This window comes from Terrapene carolina, unplaced genomic scaffold (genome assembly GCF_002925995.2).
Source record: "Terrapene carolina triunguis isolate 2854851 unplaced genomic scaffold, T_m_triunguis-2.0 Scaffold234, whole genome shotgun sequence".
Taxonomy (NCBI): domain Eukaryota; kingdom Metazoa; phylum Chordata; order Testudines; family Emydidae; genus Terrapene; species Terrapene triunguis.
In genome coordinates, this window is record NW_020664585.1 from 3913819 (window position 1) to 3932839 (window position 19021).

At 41.8% G+C, this 19021-nt stretch overlaps 1 protein-coding gene across 4 annotated transcripts; it reads right to left on the reverse strand.

The window, feature by feature from the left end:
- Positions 1-918: 918 nt before the first annotated feature.
- Positions 919-18951, reverse strand: USP30 (ubiquitin specific peptidase 30). 4 transcript variants are annotated; one of them, XM_026656866.2, is made up of 14 exons: positions 18872-18948; positions 18139-18303; positions 17506-17615; positions 16098-16280; positions 14971-15074; positions 12641-12739; positions 11820-11862; positions 11406-11500; positions 10521-10580; positions 8548-8634; positions 7648-7728; positions 5942-6161; positions 4730-4838; positions 919-3118 (listed from the first exon to the last, which is right to left on the reverse strand). In XM_026656866.2, coding segments are annotated over exons 2-14 (1458 nt in total). In that variant the 5' UTR covers positions 18141-18303; positions 18872-18948; the 3' UTR covers positions 919-2853. The 4 variants fall into 4 exon arrangements, with proteins under 4 accessions (XP_026512651.1, XP_026512650.1, XP_026512649.1 ...); XM_026656865.2 differs by lacking the exon at positions 18139-18303 and having other exon boundaries at positions 11820-11859; positions 18872-18951; XM_026656864.2 differs by lacking the exon at positions 18139-18303 and having other exon boundaries at positions 18872-18951.
- Between the last annotated feature and the right edge of the window lie 70 nt (positions 18952-19021).

Here is a 19021-nt window from a genome sequence, read left to right on the forward strand (position 1 = left end):
GAGCTGTTATCTTAGTTCTACCAGAGTAAGCAGAGGTCAGTTTTCTATATCGTTAATGTTTCATATCATTCCTTTACTCCATTCATAAGCACCTTTTCAACAACTCTAGCCTTTGAGAAATTAAAATGCTGATATTGGCTGACAGAGACTAGCCCCCCAATCCCACAAGCTGAGCCATTTGGGTGTACCCCTCCGCCTGAATAGAGACATATTGCTTTCAGAAGGTATCTGCACATGAGGCTCAGCTGGCCAGACTGTGTCCAGGGTCTGATCGTGAGGGGTGCCAACCATCTGCAAGTCTCTGAAACCAATGTAAGTTGTGGGTGCTCAGCACTTCTCAGCATCACGACCAAGATGCTGACACTTCTCCACAACCAGTGCTAAGAAAAGAACTCCTGTTCCTTTCTTGCAATGAAGCTAGGAAGAGATTCTGCCCAACACTCATTCCTATTGCCCTTTGCTGAAGATTCCAAATGAAACTTCCAGTTCAGTGGCAGTATGGCAAACAAGTAGCTTAGTGATGTGTGACAGTGAGCAGCCTTTCCCTCACACCAAACTGGCACAGAGAAATGTCGCTAGTGAAGAGCAGGTTTATACAAAAGGAAATTTTCAGAAAACATTACACACACACACACACAACTTGCAACAGCGTGTGGCTTCACACAATCATATAGAGGCTGATGAGTCCTAAAGCCTACAGTCCTCCTAGTGGGTAGTATCTGACACACCACACATTACTGCATAATAAAGTGACTTGTTCAAATACTATCAAAGAGCAGACGCTCCCACAAAATCAAAGGAGTTAAAATTTCAAAGCAGACCCAGTTGAGCCTCGCTATGGCAGCATATACACTAATGTCAGATGGAAATGTTTTGAAGGTCAGAGGTACAACTGGCAGGATTTCTGTAGACAGATGCTTTGCATGCATTTCTTGCCCCTGTTGACAACCAGCGCTGCTTTGCAAAGCCCATATTGCTCACTTCTATCTATCTACAATAGAGAAGCTCCAGCCTCAGGTATTCTTTTTTTGCTTTTGTGGGTCACATGCTGAGTTTAGATCTTATTTCAATGGTCACAAAGCTCATTGGTATTACATATGTTTTTAAATAGTAATAAAATTAGTAAGGTAAAAAAAGTGCTTCTAACACAGAAGCCAAGGGTTCTTTGGACCGGATAGGTCAATGGATTTATACAGATTTCTCTGGGTTATGAGCATTATTCTGAGTAGGGATCATGATTCCACACTCTGGAATGACTTCAGCTAAGTGTTCTATACATTCATAGCCTATGATCTTGTGGCTGTTTTTTTCAGTCTCCTATTAAAAAGCTCCGAATGCATATGAACAACATTGGGCAGTTGAATGATATGGATCCAAAATGTACAAAGTTACAATTAAAAAAACTTTTTGGAAAAAAAGCTACTTTAGAGAGGCAGTAGATATTGTCTGAAAAGGCAGTCACTGTTTTACACTGAAAAGACCTAGTCTGACATTCAGACTTCCTCCCTCACACACACACTCACCCCGACGTACATAAATAGAAAAGAACTCCCACGTCTGTCCATTTTATCCCCATTAATTTAAAAACAGTCAAAAGGATTTCTTGCCTCTTTCCCCATCTCTTTTTTTACACACCAAAGAGCACAGAGCAGCAATATACGGTTAATATCAAACTCTTTAAAAATAGCAATATCTAGTGCAGTGATACCAACCTGTTCAGGCTACTGGACAAAGTCCCAATCACTGCCCATGCAACTGTGTGTATTCTAACCCACTATGACACATGTTGCTTCAAGTCCCAGGCTCACAATCCCAACCGGTTCAAGCGCCATTGCAGACCAGAAGGCATTCATTAGAAGGGATGATAGGGAATGGCAGTGTTCATCGTTAAGGTAGGAAAGGTGAGTTTAGAGTACCAATCAGTCACCTTTAAGATCAGCACTGAGAGGCACAGTCTACCTGATGCTCTAAAGCAACAGTATCGAATTGTTTTACAGAGACAGACGACATTACCATAGCGATTGCTAGCAGATACTGCTCTCTCTTAACATCTCTTACAGTATGATGATATGGAGCAACAAATCAGTGTCTCAGTTCTAATTGATCAACTATTTGAGTATTTCCCTGAAACAGAAAACTGCAGTTTGTATTGACATAAGTACTTCTATGATGTACAAAGAAATGAAATATTAGGGAAAAAAAGATACAAATAGGAAAGGGCTTTTTTGGATCAAGCATGTTGGGTAGAGACAACTTGTTTTAGTTGCTTAGCTGGGGTTATGACAAAAAATGTGATTCAGTTAATAGTTCTTCATATCACTTTGATATAGATGTTTACCAGAATGTAATTCACAGATTGTAGATGTAGACAATGGTAATGTAACCATTTAAATAATCTCAAGGCACTTCATTTTTTTAAATCATTGCCTTTGATAACAGTAATTTCCCATCAATCACTTCTAGGGCTCCCCAGCTAAGAAATATCTTAAGGTGACACTAAGCAGCTCCATCTGAAAACATGCATACAGGTCAGAATAAAAAGCTGTGGCCCTAGGAAGTCCCCGTTTTAAATTCCCTGTTTCAAATCTGTGATGCAGAGAGAATATTATCTGAACAGCAAACATGCTTCTCTAATGCAGACACACTCTGGAGTGCCCAGCACTAGCAGACCAACTTTGGGCAACATGGTTTTGGTATGAAACACTAGCTCCCTGCAGTAGCCAGGCACCATTGCCAGGAAGGAATGGAATATCAAAGGGCATGTAGTGGGCTATTTGCATAACAGTCAGGAGGTGCAATGTACATCTCACAAGAGCAGTTTTCTCAAGTTTTATCCTTCTCCAGAGGTCCAAGTTATTCTTCAGCCCTGAAATCCTGAGTTTTGTGCTGCATTCTTGAGTGAACACGCTCATAAAAGAGCAGGTAAGCACTAGATGAAAGCACTTCTTGCAAACTAGCTTTGCGCACAGTGTCATCTGAAATCCACAACCACTGGTTACTAACCGAGAGTGCGGTCTTGGGAGAAGGCGGAGAGCGGCGATATGTCACAAAGTGTCCAGAATGCATGTCCCCATGATGAACTACCACAGCCATCAGACGGTAGAGGTACACTGGGGAACTGAAGGGCAAATGAGAGAAAGGAAGGGGTCAGCAGCACTTGTGTATCAAACACGTACCTGGAGAATCCCCAGTCACTTTATTTTCAGTAGCTAGTTCATTTTAAAGCATGTTTTTCATTCCATGGACCCCCTTCATAAGAGATGCACTCTCACAGCAGCACATTCCCTCATAACACCCCAGACCTTCACTGCGATTGTCAAAATCAGTGGTCCCCAACCTTTTTCGTCTGGCAGGCGCCAGACGACGAGCCACGGAGGACCGTGGCGGCGGACGAGCATCTGCCGAAATGCCGCCAACAAGCGGCAACGTCAATAGGCGTCGCAGCCGAAATGCCGCCGAGAAGCAGCGTCATTCAGAGGTGTCACCGCTGAAATGCCGCCGATTTTCGGCGGCGACACCTCTGGATGACGCTGCTTCTCAGCGGCATTTGGTGGATGCTCGTCCGCCGGCCAGTAAGCGGGCGCACTTAGACTCCACGGCGCCCGCGGGCACCGCGTTGGGGACCCCTGGTCAAAATGCTTCCCTCTTCTCCAATCAGGAGAACAGAACTGCTGCTCTGAGTATTAATGAAAACAGTTTCTGGAATGTATTCTAGAGAGGGCCACTGCATACTGTGCAGCACACTGGCTCTGAATTTTGCAGTGAGACCCCCCCACCTGTTTCCTTTAGTATGTAAATGCTAAGTTCTACAGCAGTGTTAATGGTAAAAGTTATCCCAGGACACGATTTTAACAGAAAAAACATAAAATTACACGACACCATCCCTATATAATAATGGAAGCCCTCTCAAGTACTTGCTCCATGCACCTGTTTTTCTAAGCTGTGAATCTCACCGAACATGTGGGCTATAAAACAGCCATTGCTGCCCCTCCTGGAACAGGTCATGACACATGGTGAGAGCAAAGGCAGGGAATATCTTAAGTCAGTATATACCCCAGGGAAAAGATACATGATTACAGATAAGGCAGACATTATAGGAACTATATATCAGCCACATGGGAAAAGTGAATATTCTCAAACTAGGAGTGCTCTGGGGAAAATATTTAACAGGACAAGTACTAGGCCTGATCATCACAAGAGCGAAGTGTCCACTGCTCCAACAAAAATTGCAGGGAGCAGCGAGCACACAGCTCCTCTGAAAAACAGGCTCCTTAAATACAAGATTTTTTAAAAAAAGTCTACAAGAAATGACAAACACTCGTTTGTTCTCAAAAGTCAAGAGAAAAGAAAAGGGAGATATCAGCGAAGAGGCAGCCGTTATAAGTTGATGGCTCTGCAGTAAGAAGCTTGCTGCACTCCTGATTTTTTTCCTGCAGCAGCCATCAGAGCAAAAACAACCAGAGAAAGGAGATTTTGAACTCTTCACTTATAATTCACACAACTCCTTTTACTAGCTGTGGACACAGGGAGCGGAGTAGACCTGCCAAATCACCCAAACAGAAAGGGATAGAAATCCTTTGCTAACGAGGAGGACACTTGCAGTAGCTGGGATAAATGGTAAATTCTGTGGCTACTGAATCACAATAAAGATGGAATAAAGGAAACTATAATCTACATCAGTTTTAAGCACAGGTAGAAATTATGAAATAACTTCAAAAGTCTGACTTACCTGCAATCTGAAACCACTGCAAGTGGGAAAGTTATCGGGGATGTTAATAATGAAGGAGAGCAGGCGCCATTCATAAAGAATGATTTAGTGCTACATGTCTGCTCCAGATCTGCCAGAGAAATTATACATTCAGTGATTTAACTGATCTGCAGCTTAACTATTCATATTACAAATAATAGTCCTGTGCTCTCTATGGCACCTTTCATTAGAGAATCTGAAAGCACTTTACCAACATTAATTAATTAAACCTCACAATCCCCTAATGAGGAAGGGGAGCATTATATCCAAGGACACCGTTAACAGCTCATAGTAGAATGTGGCTGCAAGAGCCCTGCTCAGTTTGGGTTATTTGAAGTAGTAGTTAGCCGTCGATTCAAGTAATTATTTGAAGACTTGGGACCAGCAGCAACAAAGGAATTAAGCTCTAATGATGTGATACAATATAGCCATATAGACTGGAAACAGTTTGCTCGAGTTTGTGAAGATTTTGTTTATTTCTTTAAGCAAAAAGTTGTGGCGTTATCAAGCAAGGGCACAGTTTGCATGCCTAACGCCTCCTCAATGGCTGTTCCTGCCAACAAAAGACTTCTTTAGAGCTGAATTCTGACTTTAATGGGCACCCTGCACACTGAAGGCTGACTGGATCCAGGGCCATTTTCCCTAATGTACAGTTTTTGACACATGAGCCTATAAACTCTTTCCTATGTGAATAGGCCCCCTGAACGCAATGGGATTCCTCACATAAATAAGGGTTTGTAGGATCAGGCCCTTTTCGTTAAACACTGTATAATTTACACCTCGAACTGCCCTGCAATTTCAACATTAGTTCTGACACAGGGTCTGCTTGTGACCACATTACATGAGCGCTCCAGGGTCTGCACTCCCCCTGCAATACAGCCATAGTTGGAGCTCCCTTGGTTTAAAAGTGGTGGTCTACTAACGAGACATTCTCTGTGGGGGCCTATCGACTTCGGAACTCACCCATCCTTTGGGGCTAAAGCAGCCCAGTTCTCCACAGCCCACCTATGCGCCAAGTATTTTGGAATGGGAGTGAACAGTAAATTTGTAAGAACTGTATTTTAAATAGATGTCAAGGGGCCAAAGCCTGCTGGGAAACGGGATCTTTCTAGGTTTTAGTATAATTCAAAATAAATATATTTTTTCTTATACACTGACAAACTACCTGATATTTTTTATTTTCAGATCAAATACCTGAGGCTTTTCCTGCTGACCCATCCTTCGTTTCTGACGACATCCATGGTTTGCCTTTCTGGTTTAGATCATGCTGGCTTGATTTATGGACAGGGAGGTGGTATTTGTAGATGTCCATGATCAGGAACTCATTGAACTGCACATGTTCATGACGTTTCAGAGGCATGCCTTGGTCTGACCAGCTCAGCCTTTGCAGATGGATACACAGACACTGAGGGAGCTTCAAGCACATTCCACAGAAATACGTCAACAGACATATTAAAAATAGGAAGAAACGACTGCTTGATTTAAAAGTATATTCTTGGAACTAGAATTAAAGTCCAAGAGAGTGAATGGGGAAGTGGATTACTAAACTGGCTTCTCATCTGCTACTATATCCACATTAGAAGTAATACCTATGGGTACGTCCAGACTATCCGCCGGATCGGGTAGTGATGGATCTATCGGGGATCGATATATCGCATCTCGTCTAGATGCGATATATCGATCCCCAAACGTGCTCCCGTCGACTCCGGAACTCCACCAGGGCGAGCGGCGGTAGCAGAGTCGACGGGGGAGCCGCGGCCGTCGATCCCGCGCCGTGAGGACAGGAGGTAAGTTGAAATAAGATACGTCGACTTCAGCTACGCTATTCCCGTAGCTGAAGTTGCGTATCTTACATCGACTCCTCCCTCCCCCCCCCAGTGTAGACCAGGCCTAAAATACAAAGTATAAAGCCTGACAGTCAGAAGAGAGGTTTCTAATAACACTACCATAATTTATTAGGTAGATGGACAAAATTAACAGGGTTTGCCACAGGTGGGAAAAGTCAATAAAAACACATGCATGTTTCTAAAAGACTCATCTGAAATCTTTTTAAACTTGTCCAGCGCAGACCAAAGATTCTGATCAATATAATCCCTTGGGGACAGAGGATCCGGGTCCCTTGCAGTTAGTGCTACTATACTGTAACCAGAGCGAAGTTTCCATGTGCAATGTTTTTGTGACTGGTCAGAGTGAATCCAGCAAGCACCATGGAAACCGGAGTCAAACAGTTACATTGTTTTACACCCAAAATGCAGCACAAGGTTTTAATGTCTCTTTCAATTAAGTTATTAGTATTAGTATAACTGTCGTGCCTAGAAAAACAACAAGGAGTCTGGTGGCACCTTAAGGAGCTCTAGTCACAGAACCGGACCCAATTGTGCTGTGTGCTGCACAAACACAGAACAATCTAAGTTGTTTCAGCCATTTATTACCATGTTCACCCACCCAATCACCTGCATTCAGAATGGGGCTTATTTATTTATTTTAAGAACATGCAATTGCTTAGGGATGGCAAAGTGTTTAACAAAATATATATAGGAATTACTTAATTCACCACTGAAATACAGAATCACATATTTTTATTGCTGAATCTCAAGGGACATATAAGCCACAACTCAGCAATACATATGTTTACACACACTGTAGAATTAAGGTGAGATTATTCATGTGTTTAACGTTAAGCATAGGCTTAAATGCTTTGCTGAGTCAAGGTGTTATGGCATACAAAACTGCCAAATGAGCTCACATTTAAGTACAAAATAGAATACGAATGGTCTCCAAGCTCAGTGCCAAGAAGTGGGTATCAAAATAACAGACTGAAGAGATAAGTCACTGGATTGTTTTAGAAGACACTACTGTAGAGGCTTTAAAAATAAATTTGCCAAATCAATTTGTCTCACCTTCCCTAGCTTTAATTGTTTAACAAACGTTGTTCTCTGGTTTTCTGTGGTTTGCCCATTCAGTGTTCCTTCTGCCTGAATCTGAAATCAAAGGAAACATAATTATAGCCATTCAATTATCCATAATATTAAATTACACAAACCAATACTAGGGGTGTGCATATGCCAAAAAATAGTAGTTTCTTATCTAGGGCTATTCGCAGGTTTAAACAGTTTCTTTAGATTTAACCATTTCCCAGCTGTTTGTAACCTCAGAAGTGCAGAACTATACCAGTGCATGAGAATTAAGAAGTGAAACTAAATAGAAACATTTCTAGAAAGTGCCCATGAACACAAAAGTTCTGGATTCAAGTCTAACCTTTAGACATTCTCTGTCTAATCTTAGTCACGTTACTCTTGCTCCCTGTACTACAGTCAAGTTACAAGTACAACTCTACCCCGATATAACGCGACCCGATATAACATGAATTCGGATATAACGCGGGAAAGCAGTGCTCTGGGGGCGCAGGGCTGTGCACTCCGGTGGATCAAAGCAAGTTCAATATAAGTTTCACCTATAACACGGTAAGATTTTTTGGCTCCCGAGGACAGTGTTCTATCGGGGTAGAGGTGTAGTTGTAAAACAGTGTTTAAAGATCAGAAAAAAACAACCCACCAGGATATTATAAGATTTAATACTTGGCAATCACTGAGTATTCCAGGATCTGTAAAGTGCTTTACAAACTACTCATAATTTAAGACTCCTAATACCCTGTGAGGTAGTATCCTCACTTTAGAGGTGAGGAAACCGAGGGTTCAGCAAGTCAGCAGCAGTGCAAGGAGTAGAACCTAGGAGTCCTGACTCTGAGTCACTTGATCTAGAAACTGAGCTGGAAGAGTATATAAATTAAAATTACATACTTTAGTGCAATTGTCACATACAACATCCTTTACTGATTCAGAAGAGATGAAATGGTGGAGGCAGTGGTCCAGTGTCATAGGACGACCCTGAGTGTGAGAAAAAACAACTTTGCACTGATTTTATGATGCACACAATTAAATTCTGTTAAAGGATTTTAGTCATCTATTTAATAGGAATTAATACATTCTGAGCTAAATCCTGGCTCCTCCACAAAGCGAGAGTAGAAGGGCTTTGAGCAGAGAACATACACAAGGTTGGTGGGGGAATGGAAGCCTCCTCCTTCCACCCAGTTCATCCTTGGGAGCTGTTATAGTCTATGTGCAGGAGTAGTAGCCATAGGATCATAACACTGGAAGGGACCTCAAGAGGTCATTTAGTCCAGTCCCCTGCACTAAGGCAGGACTAAGTATTACCTAGACCAGTGTTTCCCAAACCTGGGACACCACTTGTATAGGGAAAGCCCCTGGTGGGCCTGGCCGGTTTGTTTACTTGCCACGTCCACAGGTCCAGCCGATCGTGGCTCCCACTGGCCGCGATTCGCTGCTCCAGGCCAATGGGAGCTGCTGGAGGCAACGGCCAGTACGTCCCTCGGCCCGCACCGCTTCCAGCAGCTCCCATTGGCCTGCAGCAGCGAACCGCGGCCAGTGGGAGCCGCGATCGGCCGGACCTGCAGACGTGGCAGGTAAACAGTCTAACAGCAGTAAACAGGGGCTTTCCCTACACAAGCGGCGTCCCAAGTTTGGGAAACACTGATCTAGACCATCCCTGACAGGTTTGTCTAATCTGTTCTTAAAAACCTCAAGTGACAGAGATTCCATTACCTCCCTCGGTAATTTGTTCCATTACACTTCCTGTGTCACCTTCTTAGTGAGGTTTTGAACCAATGGATCCCTGGCCCTCTTACAATACTTCCCTCCACAATTACACAGTGCCCCATGAAACACCTTCTGCAGCCTGACCCCTTGCCCAGCAGGAATGTGGCTTTCTGGCTGTATTTTACGTCTCATGCATTAGTTGCTTTCTTGCTATTTTTAGCCATCTTTTCGATGGCAAAATCTATACTGCTGGTGGGCTGGGGTCATCTTCAGCTTGGGTATAAAAATAGGAAACTAGCACAGAAAAAGTGTCAAAAGCCTGGTTCTGTTCTCCCCTAGGCATTGGCATAAAACTATGAATGCAAATGGCTGTTCCATGAACACACGAAGGGGATAACAGTTAGACCCCTTGTCTGGAGACACAAACTAACAGCACACAGTATATGAGGGGCCCAAACTTTGCAATACTAAGGACCACACAAATTTTGCATACAGGTGGACTATTTGTAATCTAATAATAACTTTGCAAACAACCATAATATTTGTCCGGACTTGTATCTCCTTTAGAGCAGTGTTTCTCGACAACCGCTACGTGGACCGGCACTGGTCCCTGAGGTCTACCTGACACAGTTTAGGAAGGCAGCAAGCTGGTCCCTTGTATCAAAAAGGTTGAGAAACGCGGCTTTAGAGATTAACAGAAATGGCTTCTTTATTGAAATCACCAGCTCTAAAAGTCTATAATTTGGCACCTTTGTCCTCACTCTAATCATAGGGAGAAAGCAAGCAGAAGCACATACTAGGACTTTGCAGGAAACACACAGCCCTCGGGTTGCACTTTGGTATCTCTAGATATGCAGACAGGGCCAAATTTATTACTGGTGTAGGCAGACAACTCCACTGATATCAATGAAGTTACACTTGGTTAGCTAAGCTAGAAATTTGCCCCACTATGTTCAGAGTAAGATACTGAATCAGGAAAATCTACTAAAACAACAACAAAAATTAATAAAATGTAATAAAATTAATTCTAAATGACTGATTTACAATTTTACCCCATCATTTTAAATTCAGGCATAGGACTCGAGTCTAGAATACAGCTTTGACCATAAGGCAGCATGTAGTACAGAATGGATCATGCTTCAGCAGAAAGCACATACCCACATGGCTGCTGGAATACTCAGCGAAAGACTGTCAAATGTATCACACCTCACAGGACTCTGAAAGAAAACATTTCACATGTCCACAGGGTTACAGTCCACCTTCAGCCTAATGAAAACAGGCCCGAGCACTCTCTACTCCTATGGTCCTACGTGGTAGTTAAGGGTACTAACACCTAACAGGACTGGACTCTAACTAGATATAATCTGATCTGGATTTGTAGTTCTAAATACAGCAAAATTAGTTACAAAGAATTCAAAGATCTGGTAAAAACATCTTCTGGTTAGTTTACTGGAGGGCAGGTTTATTTTTTTCTGCAAAGAAAAGAGTTTTGGAAATTGTTCTGTAAATATTTGAGTAGAATTTTTCCATGGCAGCAGAAGATATTCTGTAAGCATTAGATACTGTTTCCTCTGTCCAGCACAGAAGTCAACACTCCTGGCCCAATCCCACATTTACTGCACAAGAATTAACAGGAACATTGGCTGTTTGAAGACTGAATGACCAAGTCTTAAAATGCTACCTGTGCTACCGGATTTCTCTTATAACACGAATGTGTCTGCAAGTGAAAGTCAAATACTAAAAGCAATATTTAAGTTACAATCACCACACTTATAAAACAAAGCATGGTCACAATTTTGTATTTTTCATTATTATTATTATATATTTGTACAGCACCAATGCTGTCCTAGGCACTTTACAGACAAATATGAAAACAAAGTTCTTGCCCTGGTTTGCTTACAATATAAGGCCCCAATCCTGCAAATTTTCAGGATTGCACAAAATAAAACAAAAGATGGTTCTTGTCATTAAAGAATCCCCTTTGATTAAGCTTTCCTTTTTTATTTGTTTATAATTAATCTCAAACACACAAATTCTTGTACCTGGTGTTTGCAGTGTTTGCAAAGCATGTTACTGGTCAGCCTTCCATGAAAAGGATGTTGAGACTTCCAGTGACTCAACATGGGGTGAAGTGACCCTAAAATACGAAGTTGTAACTGTCTTTAATATTTAGTACTTCCACTTTCATCATGATCATTATAATGCCTGGATTTTTTATTTCTTTGGGGTTGTTGTTTTTTTACAGCTGTTAAAATCCAGGTTTTTTAAGAACACTTCACTTTCTGTTTACAAATCTTTAATTAACATTGTCTTTGGAGACATTTAAAGATGCATTCCTGGTCACTAGAAACAGATGAAATAATAGTAATATTATTTCAGTAAGTAAAACAACTACTGTTGCCATGTCTATAAGTAAATATGCACATTTCACATTTTTTCAAGGGAGAAAATGTTACCTCTTGTCCTGCAGCTTATTTGCTTTTGGGTTATTTCTGGCTGCTACACAGGAGGGAAAAAGATTGTATTAAAGCTCACCTTACAAAATACAAAATCTTAAATATGCTCTCATTTTAGTCTAAAAATTGTACCTTTAAAAAAATTAATATATAGGGACAACCAATGAAACTAAAAAGCAATGAATTTAAAATAGATAAAAGCCGTGTTTTTTATATAACGCACCATGAACGCTGGAACTTGTAGCAACAAGATACTGAGAGCTTACAATTGATAAAAGCTTAATAGACAGAACATCCAGTTATATTAGATAGAATAAAAATGTATAAGAGATTTAAACTTTCATGTTTCAGAGAATAAGTCAACTGCTAATTGTGGCAGCTTAGGAGTTTATTCCATAATTGTCCATTATATAGTTTCTTGTATCTCCCTCTGAAGCACTTGGTGTATTGACAACTGTTAGATACCTGATTAGATGGACCAATGGTCTGGGCCATTATGGCAATTCCTATAGTCCATCCATACAGTATACTGAGATTCTCAAATGGATGGTGCTGTGGGCCCAATCCCATGGGATGCTGAGTGCCCTCCACTCCCACTGATGTTTATGGGCATTGAGGACGCTCAGCTCCTTGAATGACTGGGTCAATATAAATGCAAAGTCCTAAAATATTATATTGCTTTGAAAAGTTTTCTTTTTCAATTTGCTAGTTTTATTAATTCATTTTTATCCAAAGATGGAAGAACAGCATTGCATATTTAGTATCTAAAGAGGCTCTATCACTTTAAAGGAAAGGGAAATAACATTTTTATACAGTTTTACCTCTAATGAATGCACATCAAACAAATGTGTGATCCGGGGCTGACGATCTCGCTCATCTTCCAACGAAGATGTAAGGACATGGAATAGTTCATGAGCATCCTGTTAAAGGGGGATATGCAACTTAGAGGGGAATCAAACAAGACAGCATCAACAAATATACCAAGAGTGTGTGTGCACATAGGAATCTGTCATGGCAAAATAAGGTGTTCATTTTTCCATTAAAAAAAAATTATTACACTTTTAAGACCCAGTTAATTTAATAATAACCACTTAGGCTGAGAGGAGATATAATTGCTCTCTCTAAATACATTTGAGAGTAAACACAAGAGAGGAAGAAGAGATATTTAAGCAAAAGGACAATGTTGGCACAAGAACAAATGAGTATAAATTGGCCGTGAATACATTCAGGCAGGAAATGAGAAGGTTTTCTAACCATTAGAGTAGTTTCAGAGTGGTAGCCATGTTAGTCTGTATCAGCAAAAAGAACAAGGAGTACTTGTGGCACCTTAGAGAGTAACAAATTTATTTGGGCATAAGCTTTCGTGGGCATCCAATGAAGTGGGGTTTAGCCCACGAAAGCTTATGCCCAAATAAATTTATTAGTCGCTAAGGTGCCATTAGAGGAGTGAGGTTCTGGAACAGCCTCCCAATACGAGTACTGGGAGCAAACTATCTTACTCATTTTAAGATGGAGCTTGATAAATTTATAAATAGGATTATAAGATGGGGTTCCCTGCAATTGCAGGGGACTGGACTTGATGATCCACGAGGTCCCTTCCAGTCCTATATCCCTATGCTTGTGCTACAATTTTGCCAACAATCTTTTCTGCAAAGCTAAGCCCACAACAATGTACAACATTTTTTTTAAATGTATTTGTGGCGTATAACACTGAAAGAATACTGAGGAGTACACACACACACACAAAATATACTCACAATAATGACCCCAAAGCCTGCTTTCCACTGAGATGAATGGTGAAATTGACTGACTTCAATGAGAGCAGAACTGAACCCTTACGTCATTTGTTTTGGATATGAAGTATAAAATATACAGCCATGTTTATAGAAGAGACAACTGAACCAATTTACTGACCCCAAACTTCACACACTTAGGAGCAGAAAACATTTTTCAAATACAATAGATTCTGCTTATTCTCCTCAGTTGCCATGAAAAAGTTGCCCTTATCCAGCAGTTGCTAACAAGGAGAAGGCATGTTTGTGAGGCTGCAGCGAGGAAAGGAAGTGCTGGGATATGCCTTCCCTGGCTGCACCCCTGCAAACAGCAGGATGATGGAGTTTCTATTGGGAGCTGGGGGCTCACGGGACTGCATCATACGCCTCCCTGTGCTCTCGGGGGGTCAGAGCTTAGCATGTGCCAACACTTCCTTCCCTGGGTGCAGCCCCTCAGCAGGGTACAGCCTGGAGAGTGCAGGGAGAAGTGCCATGCAGCTCTGGCATGTGGGCTGCAGCCCCCTTCCCCACTACTGCCCTGTCCACAGCCTCTTACCTCCTGTGCCATCCCTGTGCGGCAGCAGGTTTGTGAGCCTGCAACCCCAGAAGGAAGCACTGGGATGGGCTGAGCACCAGCTGCAGGCAGGTTTGTAGGGCTGCGGCCAGGGTAGGCACTCCCCAGCACTTCCTTCCCTGGCTGCATCCTCACAAACCTGCCGACAGCTGGGGCCTTTCTTCCAAGAATCAAAGAAATGGTGTTACTAAGCAGCATGCCGTTGCCAATATCTGCATCCCGTTAACATTAAAGTCAATGTGATGGGATTGGTTCCTGGCAAAATGCTGCTATTAACAGGAAGTTGTCAATACCTATATTGCTACTAAGCAGAATCTACTGTGTTGGGTTTGTCTGCACAGCTTGCGCTTGTACACTTTTGTGCTGTGTACAAGATCTAGAAGCCCCATCGGTTATGTGTAACTAAATCTGGGAGCCTTACGAAAACACAGGGAACTTCCTGAGAAACAGAAACCAGGGCATTTTATCATGGTCCTGTTAAGGTCAATGGCAAAACTTGCAATGACTTTAATGGGACTAGGATTTTACCCCCTGGGACCTTGTCACTCCTGGCAGCGTCATACCAAACGCTGACAGTTGAAAGGCATTAGAGTCTGAATCAGGCGTCTCTAAAACAAACTGAAGATGTCATGTATTTATCACATTGCTGCTTTCTTTTAGTTACTAAAGATAACTTTTCACCATGCTGAAGAGGATTCAGATTTGATACTCAGATCTATAAATACCTTATATTACATAAGGCACCTATCGTCACAGTATCCAAGCTCAAACATATACTATAATCTAGTTCGAATTTTGTAATCACCTGCTCTTCAAATGACGAGATCTGCCACCTGTACAGCCTTAACACTTCTAACAAACAGCTTGCATCCAGGACATCATCTTCTGTGACCTCTTGGCAGGATAAAGCTGGAGGTATTAAATTCAAAATGATAAATGGAGCCACTAAGATTGGTTAGATCACAAAACCTGGATATAGTGGGCCTAATTTCTTTTCGCTTACAACAGCGGAATGACTTGTTAACACATGCTTAAGTACAAGCTGGCCCAGCCAGTCTGGGCGCAGGGACGTTTTAAACCCACTGATCCACAGCTGCGCAGTTATTTCTTAGTTATGTCTGAGGGGAACTATTTGCAGAATGCCTTTTTTCCCCCTTCCTCAACAACTGTACATGTTTGTAAAGCCTTGTTCTGCAATTATATTTATTTTAAAACCTCGCCCTCTGATCTCTCCTTCAGCTTCCATAACAACAATGCAGGTGGGGGCAGGGAAAGGGGCAAGACCCTGGCACCTCATTCAACTTTACAACAACTTTGAATGGAAAAATCCTTTTTCAAGGAAAGAGGAGAGTAGAGGGGACGTGGAAAATGAATGTAAACTAAATATTACTTATCGTGGAGCTAATCCTTCCTTCAGCAGTAGAGGTTTGAGAGATTCCTTGGTGGGGCTTAGGAAGGACACTAATAACCTGAGGGTGCTGCATTGACTCAATAGTAATGAAAACCTGGGCAAATAAAAAAACTTCAGCTTTCAACAGAGTTAATGGACCCAAGATACAGTCATTTCTTTGTACATAGAGAACATCATCAAGTCAGCTAATTAAGTTTACCTATTAGATCCCCCAATCTTCATTAACGTAATAAGAAATTTAGTTTTCTGCTCTTTTTAACTAACATCACATATGCTCTCTCATGCATTTATTTGAGAAATTTCCACATTAAATTATAGTAAATGAAATTTCTGATTGAATTCTGAGTGTGACAACAGTTGTGAGACATCTTTGTGATATTAAAAATAAAAGATTTCTTAACTTTCTCATTTATACTAAGCACCGGGCAAATTAATTCCTTAAAAACAGTAACATACTAGGTTTTATTAATTATTTTCTTGTTAATGTAGCCTAACCCCTTAAAGGCTTAACAACATGATACCTTTCAGAAGGCACAGCAAAGTAAGGGACAAATATTGGTGCTCCGATGATTCATTCTGGGCTGTCTTGTATTGGGCTGTAAACTCCTCCAGCCACTTGATGAAAGACGGACAAGCAGATAAGCCTTGCAGCAAAGAGTTCATGAAACAGGTGTTTCCTAAGTTGAGAAGGCCAGGCACAAGCCCTAGAAATATGCATTAACAATTTACATTCTAGAGCCTAGGACCGTTTTTTTTACTGAAAGTGATATGATGCATGTGATTTGGATTTCGAGCTTCTATCTTTTATTTGGTGTTTACAACTGTTATTTAAGAAATCAGAAGACACTCAAACATGCAATAGTGTTATGGTCTCTAAGAATCATGCCATTGTAAAAAAAAATGTAAACTTCCTCTGAAAAATGTTCTTGACTGAATTTCAGAAAGCTATACTTTAACACTATCAAGCACGGATTACTGTAGGATTATCTGCACATTACCATATAAACTGGAATTAACAACTGTAATGTATTTAATTTTCAATTTGTGACTTGTAATACTATCTGCAAGGTCGAAGGCCCTGATTCTGGGGTCCTGCCTCATGACTGCAACTCCTAGGTACTACAATAATACATATAATAAGTAGTAATAATAAATAATAATAATAATCCTAACATTTACATATGTGCTTAATTTTTACACATCCGAATAGCTTGTATAAGTCTATTCAGATGTGTGAAGTAAAACACATTCAAAAGCGTTTCCAGGATGGGGGCCTAAAGTATGTGCCTTTGCACACCTGGTCTCAATTTAGTGAGATCTCCTTCCCTGAGATTAGTATTGTACTAGGGATGCTCTCCAGTTTTCAAAGATTTGTGTAATATATTTCTTTACTCTAGCTATTTTTAGTATGAATATTTACTTTCCAAAGCAGAAGACATTCACTTATCCTGTGCTTATGTTCAATCAGAAGGTGTTTATTTTGTGTATTTGTTTAAGTTTTATTGAATTTCCGTAGGTAATACAAACATATTACAAAACACATACAAAGCATGCCTAATATATATTATCATACTTTTTAAAATTTTAAACTAACATAACTAGTATATATAAAGATCAAATCTACATAAGAAATAAAAATCTTTTATTGATACAGACTAATTCAGATAGGAGGCAACATGATTCACTGACCAAAATTTATATTTTGCTATATAACAAAAGGTTTTACAAAATCTAACAATTAAAAGAAGAGTGGAAACATTTCTAACATCCAAAGTCTTAGCTCAAAAGAAATTCAAACCCACAATAAAATGGAAATTTTACTATTCTCATATCCTTTCTAGAGAACATTATGAGAATTTATTCATCATTAGCACACATTTTTCTGCTACTGGATATGGATAATTTTGGTCAATTTAGAACTTTCCCCACCTTTCCTGCGTTTCTTTCTTTCAGTGATGGGACCCCAGAGAACATAGATGCCTGCTGCCACAGCAGCAGCAATTCCACCAACAACACCCCAGTTCTTCATTACTTTATGCCTAAAAAAGTAAGGGGAAAAGTCTGCTTGCTGTTTTCTACTGGAAAACCAGTAACAACATTAACACATTATATAGGAATGATAGGCAAGGACACTGTAATACACAGAACACTGATATTTCTGTCCGGTACAATCCTATTTTTGTGTGTTTTTATCCCCAATCATGTCTTTGGTAATTGTTACACCATCAATACATCTCTCATGTAAACAAAGGATCCAAAGTTTGCAAATCATAGGACTAGCCTCCAGCACAAGCCGCTAACACAGGGGTAGGCAACCTATGGCAGACGTGCCAAAGGCGGCACGCGAGCTGATTTTCAGTGGCACTCACACTGCCTGGGTCCTGGCCACCGGTCCGGGGGGGGGGGGCTCTGCATTTTAATTTAATTTTAAATGAAGCTTCTTAAACATTTTAAAAACCTTATTTACTTTACATACAACAATAGTTTAGTTATATATTATAGACTTCTAGAGAGAGACCTCCTAAAAACGTTAAAATGTATGACGGGCACACGAAACCTTACATTAGAGTGAATAAATGAAGACTCGGCACACCACTTCTGAAAGGTTGCTGATCCCTGTGCTAACATATGGTCCTTCTGAGTGGGGTGCTGAGCTCAGTCCAGTCGCTCTTGGGCTGGCAGTATTATAGACACAATGCCCGCTGTTCCCTGGGGGGGAGGATCTCTCTATATACATGGTAACATACAAGAAATAAATCCTGGTGCACGGTGAAATGAAACCCGTCAGATGACAAGTCAGTACATTACAGTTCAGAATAATGCCAGGTACACACCTGTACACACAGCCCCCTCCTTAGCGCTGAGGCAAATTATTTTCCGGGTGTGTAACAATGGAAAGTGAACCCGGGGCAAGGATCTTGAAGGCATTCATAGCCCGGGAAGGGTTTCAAACTATCGAGTCCCGGTTCATAGGCCGTGAAATGACCCGGGCTGAGCTTGGTCACCTCAGCCGAAGTAAAACAGCCACGTACGTCAGGGGCGAAGAGGACGCAGCAGGTCGCCTGTGTGCTCCGGCCTCCTGGCCTGAGGTGCGGCCTCCGCCCCACCGCCCCTGCCTCCGTGGACGGGCCTCATCTCTCCCCCTCCCAGGCCCACACTCCCCTGTGACCGACTGCCCCCGGCCTCCCCTCCGGGCCTCCTCTCCCCTTGGCACCCGCCCCGCCCCTACTCTCGTCCTACCCAACCCCATGTTTCCTTCCCGCCCCCCCACCACCCCGTCCCCGCCGTTCCTGACCTGACCGCGCCTCCGGCCCGCAGGAGCCGCCTGACCGCCCTGTCCGTCTCCCCGGCCAGCATGCCCCGAGCCCTTCCTGCTGCCCGCCGGGCGGAACCACAGACACCGAGAAGCGCGGGGTCCAGGGGGCGGGAGAGGGAGCGGACCGGA